At 49.9% G+C, this 8,539-nt stretch overlaps 1 protein-coding gene across 1 annotated transcript; it reads left to right on the top strand.

The window, feature by feature from the left end:
• Positions 1–3,717: 3,717 nt before the first annotated feature.
• On the top strand, positions 3,718–5,874 carry LOC137675730 (uncharacterized). Its single transcript, XM_068421920.1, is given in 3 exon segments — positions 3,718–4,057; positions 4,060–4,323; positions 5,600–5,874. Coding segments are annotated over 3 exon segments (879 nt in total).
• Positions 5,875–8,539: the final 2,665 nt, after the last annotated feature.

Here is an 8,539-nt window from a genome sequence, read left to right as displayed (position 1 = left end):
TCTATCTCGATTTCAGTAAAGCGTTTGACACGGTCTCCCACAGCATCCTCGCAGCTAAACTGAGGAAGTATGGTCTGGATGATCGGGTAGTGAGGTGGATTGTGATCTGGCTGAAGGAAAGAAGCCAGAGAGTGGTGGTCAATGGGACAGAGTCCAGTTGGAGGCCTGTGTCTAGCGGAGTCCCTCAAGGGTCGGTACTGGGACCAGTACTAGTCAATATATTCATTAATGACTTGGATGAGGGAATAGAGTGCACTGTCAGCAAGTTCGCTGATGACACCAAACTGGGAGGAGTGGCTGACGCGCCGGAAGGCTGCGCAGCCATTCAGAGAGACCTGGACAGGCTGGAGAGTTGGGCAGGGAGAAATTTAATGAAATATAACAAGGGCAAGTGTAGAGTCCTGCATCTGGGCAAGAACAACCCCATGTACCAGTACAAGTTGGGGGCAGAGCTGTTGGAGAGCAGCGTAGGGGAAAGGGACCTGGGGGTCCTAGTGGACAGCAGGATGACCATGAGCCAGCAGTGTGCCCTTGTGGCCAAGAAGGCCAATGGCATCCTGGGCTGTATTAGAAGGGGTGTGGTTAGCAGGTCAAGAGAGGTTCTTCTCCCCCTCTACTCTGCCCTGGTGAGGCCGCATCTGGAATATTGTGTCCAGTTCTGGGCCCCTCAGTTCAAGAAGGACAGGGAACTGCTAGAGAGAGTCCAGCGCAGAGCCACGAAGATGATTAAGGGAGTGGAACATCTCCCTTATGAGGAGAGGCTGAGGAAGCTGGGTCTCTTTAGCTTGGAGAAGAGGAGACTGAGGGGGGACCTCATTAATGTTTATAAATATGTAAAGGGCGAGTGTCAAGAGAATGGAGCCAGGCTCTTCTCAGTGACATCCCTTGACAGGACAAGGGGCAATGGGTGCAAGCTGGAACACAGGAGGTTCCACATAAATATGAGGAAAAACTTCTTTACGGTGAGGGTGACCGAACACTGGAACAGGCTGCCCAGAGAGGTTGTGGAGTCTCCTTCTCTGGAGACATTCAAAACCCGCCTGGACGCATTCCTGTGTGATATGGTCTAGGCAATCCTGCTCCGGCAGGGGGATTGGACTAGATGATCTTTCGAGGTCCCTTCCAATCCCTAACATTCTGTGATTCTGTGTGATTCTGTGATTCTGTGGTACCCCTGGGAAGTGACTATGTTATGGTAAAAGGGGCAACTGGCCAAAGTGAAAAGGCGTACTTTTGTGAACCTCTCAGATATAAACTGGGAAAACAATGGGGCATCCACAGATTTCTGTATATGCCCAACTCCCCGAAGGCACTTTTGGGGAGGGATTTATTGGAACAACTGGGTGCAACAATTAAATTCAACAAGGGAGAGATTACTCTGGAGGTAAATGATCAACAATATATTCAAATAATGAGTTTATTCCTAGCCAGTGTTCCCACAGAAGGAAAAATCAGTGAAGAAATCATAAACCAGGTGTATCTCAGAGTGTGGGCCACTGACGTACCTGGGAAAGCAAAGAATGCCCTGCCCGTCAAAGTAAAACTCAAGGAAGGGTGACAGCCGGTAAGAATCAAACAATATCCCTTAAGAAAGGAGGACAGGGAGGGAATTCAACCCACAATAGAAAAATTTTTGCAACTGGGGTTACTAAAGGAATGTGAGTCCAAGTTTAACACCCCCATATTACCTGTCTGTAAACCTGATGGGTCATACCGCGTGGTCCAGGACTTACGGGCCATAAATAAGATAACTGAGGACCTTTATCCTGTAGTGGCAAATCCATATACCTTGTTGACTGTATTGACCCACGAACTGACTTGGTTCACTGTTCTAGACCTGAAGGATGCCTTCTTTTGCCTCCCTCTCCATGAAGCCAGCCAGAAAATATTTGCATTTGAATGGGAAAATCACAAAAGTGGGCGTAAGACACAGCTCACCTGGACAGTGTTACCACAAGGGTTCAAGAACAGCCCTACTATATTTGGTAATCAGCTAGCAAAAGATCTGGAATCCTGGGAAGCCCCGCCTATGGAAGGGAAACTGCTACAATATGTGGATGATATCCTGATCGCCACGAAGACGGAAGACGCCTGTAAGACCTGGACGGTGAGTCTACTAAATTTTTTGGGGCTCCAAGGTTACCGGGTATCCCAGAAAAAGGCCCAAGTGACGTAGCATAAGGTGATTTATTTGGGCTATGAACTCAGTGCTGGACAAAGGACTCTGGGACAGGCCTGGAAAGAAGCAATATGCCAAACTCCGAGACCACAAACAGTAAAAGAGTTGCGAACTTTCCTGGGAATGACTGGGTGGTGCCGATTGTGGATATATAATTATGGACTACTTGTTAAACCTCTATATGCACTAACAACTTCTGAACAGAAACACCTTGAATGGGACAAAGAGACTGTCCAGGCCTTTGAACAGTTAAAGAAGGCCCTGATGTCGGCCCCAGCCTTAAGACTCCCAGACGTGAGTAAACCGTTTTTCCTTTTCTCCCACGAGAAACAAGGAATTGCCCTAGGGATACTCGCACAAGATTTGGGCCCGTATCAACGAGCTGTTGCCTATTTTTCTAAACAGCTGGATGCAGCTGCAAAAGGTTGGCCTGGGTGTTTACGAGCAGTTGCAGCGGTAGTACTAAATATCCAGGAAGCCCGAAAATTCACCCTGGGCCAGAAGATGACTGTACTGGTGTCCCATACAGTATCTGCAGTACTGGAAGTGAAAGGTGGACACTGGCTTTCCCCACAGAGATTCTTGAAATATCAGGCTATAATGGTAGAACAAGATGATGTAGAAATTGTAGTAACTAACATTGTCAACCCAGCCTCTTTCCTCAGCGGAAATGCAGGAGAACCAGTGCATCATGATTGTCTGGAGACCATTGAAGCAACTTATTCGAGCCGTCCGGACCTGAGAGACAGTCCTATGGAAAACACGGAAAACTGGTTTACGGACGGAAGCAGCTACGTCTTAAGTGGTAAGAGACATGCTGGATATGCTGTTACCACCAGTCAGAAGGTAATAGAATCCAGACCTTTGCCCATAAATACCTCTGCGCAGAAGGCGGAAATAATTGCTCTAACCCGCGCCTTGGAATTGGCCCAAGGAAAAGCTGTGAACATCTATACAGACTCAAAATATGCCTTTGGAGTCGTACATGTGCATGGGGCAATCTGGAAGGAGAGGGGATTGTTGAACTCACAGGGCAAAAACATCAAGCATGCAGAGGAGATCCTGAAACTGTTGGAGGCAGTCCAACTCCCTGAGAAAGTGGCGATCATGCATATTAAGGCGCACCAGAAAGTGAAGTTGGAGTTGGAAAGAGGAAATGAGCTGGCGGACAGAGAGGCAAAACAGGTAGCCAAAACAAAGGTAAGAACAGAGGGGGCGTTGATTCCTGATGGGCGAATCTCCCTAGAAGGTAAACCAGAATATACTAAGGAAGATCGAAAACTTATTACAGATCTAGAAGGATCATATAATGAAGAAGGGTGGGCTCACACCCCACAAGGGAAATTAATCATTCCCTCCTATCTTACATGGTCTTTAATAGGGAAGAACATAGGAAGAGGCATTGGGGGGTAGAGGCCCTATATAAACACTTAATCAGAGAGATTGTAGCTAGAAGATTATACACCACTGTTAAGCAAGTAACTCAACAATGTGACATTTGCCTCCGGACTAATCCCAAAATAATGCCTAGGCCAGAAATGGGTCATATCGGAAGGGGTAATGGACCTGGACAACAATGGCAAATTGATTTTTCGGAACTCCCAAGAAAAGGGGGGTACCGATACTTATTGGTTTTAACTGATACCTTTTCAGGTTGGCCAGAAGCATTTCCTACCAGAACAGCTAAGGCTCGGGAAGTGACCAAAGTATTAATACAAGAGATTATACCGCATTTTGGGGTCCCAGACGATATGTCCTCTGATAGAGGATCCCATTTCACCTCCAAGATAACACAACAAGTTAGTAATTGCTTAGGTATTGATTGGCAACTTCATACTCCACATCACCCTCAATCAAGTGGTCAAGTGGAGAAAATGAATCACTTAAACAACAAATTGTAAAATTGGGACAAGAGGCTAACTTACCTTGGCCCCAGTCCCTTCCTTTGGCTCTTTTACGCATACGAACTAGACCGAGAGCAAAGGAAGGACTAAGCCCTTTTGAAATTCTATATGGACGGCCCTATGGAATACAAAAGGGAGTATCTACACAGATGGGAGATGAAATCATGACCTCTTCTATGATAGCTTTAGGCAAACAACTCAACAAAATTGGAAAATACGTGGCTGGGACCCGAAGCAGAGGTTTGGATGGGCCTGTACATAACATAAAACCAGGGAACTATGTATATATAAAGTCTTTTACAGAAAACACCTTGGAGCCGCAGTGGAAAGGACCATTCCAGGTACTTCTCACCACCTTCACAGCAATCAAAAACAAGGAGCAGCACACCTGGATTCATCATACCAGAGTAAAAAAGGCACCCAAGGCTCCATGGAAGGTCACCACAAAACCCAATGGACACTTGTTTTTTTTTGCGGTAATATGGGGAATTGTGGGGACTCTGTGTGGGGCATGGGATGAAAACCTGTTTGTGAGACTCAACCATGAGGTAGCAAAAGATGCTAAACAGGAATTCTGGTTGCGGGGATCATACTTCTAATAAGTATCAAGTGCCTTCTTTGGTGCTGTAAGAGCACCGAAAGCACATATGGGGACTGGCGGAAACACCAGCGGAGACAACAATTAGAATCGAATAAGTATTTTGAACAGGTCTCAATGATATAGTAAAAGAATTTACTAACTTTCTAGTAAAGGGGGGAATGAAACGTTGGGACCCCAAGGGCAAGGGGGATGTTGTAAATACTTTAATTACTCGACTATCCTGGGTGCTCAACTAAACAAAGGGAAGCCTTTAGAATTTGGAGAGTGGTAATCTCACTTCAGATGGCTGGGCCTTGGGAGGGGCGGATGCACGGGAACATGGAGATAAGGGAATTGCAACAGCTACCTCAAAGGATATGGCCTACGTGATCCCCGGACTGAGTTTGCGCAGAAGCAGGGGTCAATCAGCGAACACAGTGAGGAAGACTACTGGCCTTCATCTGAAGACCCCTGACGACCACCAGGAAAAACGACTGCGCATGCGAACGGACATTTGCATATCTCATGGCTATGTAAATGAGTTCTCGGAAATCCTATGACTATGTATAACTTTATGGTATATATTCTCTGGAAATTTGCCAAACCGGGGCGCACGATTTTGGTGGGACTACCCCCCGTGCTGCCCAGTGCTGAATAAACATACCTACTTTACAACCCTGCCGGTTGTGGAGTCTGTTTTCCGCACGTCAAGTTTTATACCAAAAACATCCTTTTTTGTGTGAAGTAACAACATATATGAAGACGCAGAATCAATAACATATCTGAAGACGCAGCACTTCTACTAACACAACCCTGGAGTAATGTAGGGTTTTTCTAATCTGAGTACTAATTTAGGGTGCAGCAGATAACCCCTTCCCAGTTCTGTCGCAGGCAGGCTGGGGCACTGCTGTGATTGGAGTTTCCGTGTCCGGTCAGGGTTGGGTGCCACCAACACCCGTTTCGGTTCCTCCCCACTACCTGCTGCCAGTGTTTGTCAACCCAGCAGCCCCTCGGGGGGCCGGGCAGGCCACGAACTGCTGCCATGGCCCACATCGCCTGAGGACAGGACCGAGCAGGCGGGTGGAGGCAAAGCACAGGCACCGGCCCTGCAGCAGCCTCATGACCACGGGAACCCAGGGGGACCTACGCTAAGGGGCGAGCAGGGGGCGAGGGGCCTCCACCGCCTCAAGCAGGCGGAGGCCAACGGGTGAAGGGCTGCCGCTGAGGAGGGGTGTGGGTCCCTGCCCGCCTCCCCCCCCGACCCGCCACAGCAGGGCCCAGCGGGGCTCACACTGCGGGGGCGGGGAGGGAGGCAGGCTGCCGTGTGGGCGGGCCACGGCACAATTGGTTGGTCCCAGCTGGCCGTTTAAGCGCGGCCGCCGGGTGGGGCATCACGGTGGCGGGTAGGGGCAGACAGAGCGGCCGTTAGCCCGCTCCTTCCTTCCTTCCTTCCTTCCTTCCTTCCTTCCTTCCTTCCTCCCTCCCTCCCTCCCTCCCTCCCTCCCCGCCGCCCGTCTTAAAGCCCTGGGTGGGCGCTGCAATAGTAGTAGTAGCGCAGTGCTGGCGGCTGTGGTAGTGCTGGGATCGCTGGTCGTGGGCGCCATTGCCTCGCCCCACCCACTCTGCTCTCGGGCTGAGGATGTCACGGCGCCTGGCGCTGCCAGCATGTTCGACAGGACGCGTCTGCCCTTCGTGGCGTTGGACGTCGTCTGCGTGGTGCTGAGTAGGTCGGCGGGCCGCAGAGGGGGCGAGGGAAGCCGTCCCCGGGGCGCTCCACTACATCCCAACACGGCACCGTGCTAATCACATGGTAGCCTCCCCTTGGTGCTAAGCACCACCCTGGAGCGGGTCTTCTTCTAGCCTGCGTCTTCGCTGTGCCTGCAAGCGTGTGTTTATGTGCCACTTTCACTGCTGCATGCCATCGCTTTACACACATACCCCCTGCCCCGCTGGGGCCACGGGACTGGGCCCCTGCGCAGTCCGTAGCAGCAGATGGCGGGGCGCTCAGCAGGTCTTGCCATCAGGCCAGGTCGGGTTGCAGTAGAGAGCAGATGAGTCCCGGGTTTTCTCTTTCTGGAGGCCCTTGAAAACTGGTAGATTATTAATAATATTCAAACCTCAGCTAAGTGATTTTAATGCAGCTGTGCAGGCTGTAACTCGGAAGGGAAGAGTCCTGGGGGAGGGAGCTGCTGCCACTTATCCACTGGCATCTGGAACTCCCTCTTCTTTCTACTGTCCTTATTCTTCCTTCCCTAACCTCTTCTGTTGGCTAATAAACTGGATGTGGCAAAAGCCTGTACGGGGAAGGTAGGTGTTTGCAGCCTGAGATGTGTTACTCTTGGTGGTTTGGAAAGCTGCCATGAAAGTGGTTGGGATCATGGCGGTCACGGGAAACGTGATTCATCCTGGTGTCAAACAGAAGTGGCACAATAGGTATTATGAAAAGATTCAAATCACTAAGTTTTGAGTTGTATGTGGTCTCAGTGAAACTAAACTAATGCTCTAGTGTAGAGGGGTTTTTGGAGCAGAATGGTCATGTAATGAGCCAGAAGTATGAGAGTATGGAGTGAAGGCCTAGCTGCGTGAGAAGATTCATGTAGCTAGTGTCAACAAGCCGACCTTCGAGAGATGAGGAAAAACAGCAGCTGAGCAAACAAGAATTGAGGGAGTAGCCGGTGGGAGCCGAACACGGAGGAGAAGAAACAAGAACTGATGGAGCCAATTAAGGAAGGACCAGTGGCAGAGCAGTGACCAATCAACACATCAAAGAAGAGTATGTTTAGTAATATTAACGAATAGCAATGCACATGCTTACAGCCAGGGAAAGTACAAAATGTATAAAAGGGACAGCTTATGCTTAATAAAGGTCTTCACTTTGATTCACATTGGATTTTGTGGAGGCGTGTTCCTTCTCCTCAGATGGTGACCCTGATGAGACGCTGATCGACGGCAAGTTCGGGGAATAGCCCAGAAGGAGGTACACCGGCTGGAGTACGGCTCAGCAGGTCTGAAGACCGGGGCGAGACGGAGGACGACTCGCAAGAAAAGAAAAGAACGTTGCAACGGGACACTTAGTGAGGTGAGCAGCCGGGGGAAAAAGGAGATGGGCCAAAATATTTCTAAAGAAGAAAGTGCGATAGTAAGGCTTCTCCTACATATCCTCTCTAAGAGAGGAGTGAAACATGATGAGCATTTGCTCCGGAGACTGTTAGTTTGGTGTCGAGAGCATGGGTTCCCTTCGGACCCCCAGAGCGCTTTTAAGGTGGACACTTGGGAAGATATTGGAAAGGGTTTATGGGAAGCAATAAGCAGTGGGGAAAAGGAGGCAATAGAACTGGCAACTGCATGGAGGGCTGTTCTTACTGCTCTTCAAGAAATGAAAGCAGAGAGGGCTGTTGCAGCAGGGGCTTTTACGGCTCTGCGTCCAACAGAGGTTAACCCTGGGGCGAGAGGTCTTCGTGTTTTTGGTCAGCCGCCAATACCGGTTTTTTCAAACCCCTCCGCACCACCAGAAGAGCAGGAGAAAATTGAAATACCCCCTAAACCAACAGGGGAGCCCCCTAAACCGGAGGAAATGGAGGTTGATGAGCATCAGCCCGAGCCCACCCCCCCACCCTTCAAGCCTCATCGAGCCGCCAATCTCGCAAATCGCGCCGAATACGAATATCCCCCTCTGCCCCCGTTGTCTCCCCCATCGCCTGCCGGCGGTCCAGGGAAATTTAAGGATCCGGTGGCTTGGGCGGAAAAATTGTTAGCAAAATTACAAGACCTGGAAAGACAGACGACCTTAACTGAGCGACAACATAAGGAGGAGCAGAGGAGAGAAGAAGAAAGGGAACGCCTACGCGGGGGGGCCAGGGGGGCCGGGGGGGGTGC

Source organism: Nyctibius grandis, chromosome W, assembly GCF_013368605.1.
Source record: "Nyctibius grandis isolate bNycGra1 chromosome W, bNycGra1.pri, whole genome shotgun sequence".
Classification (NCBI taxonomy): domain Eukaryota; kingdom Metazoa; phylum Chordata; class Aves; order Nyctibiiformes; family Nyctibiidae; genus Nyctibius; species Nyctibius grandis.
The sequence above is the reverse complement of the archived record's forward strand: the minus strand, read 5'-3'. Positions and strand labels throughout refer to the sequence as shown.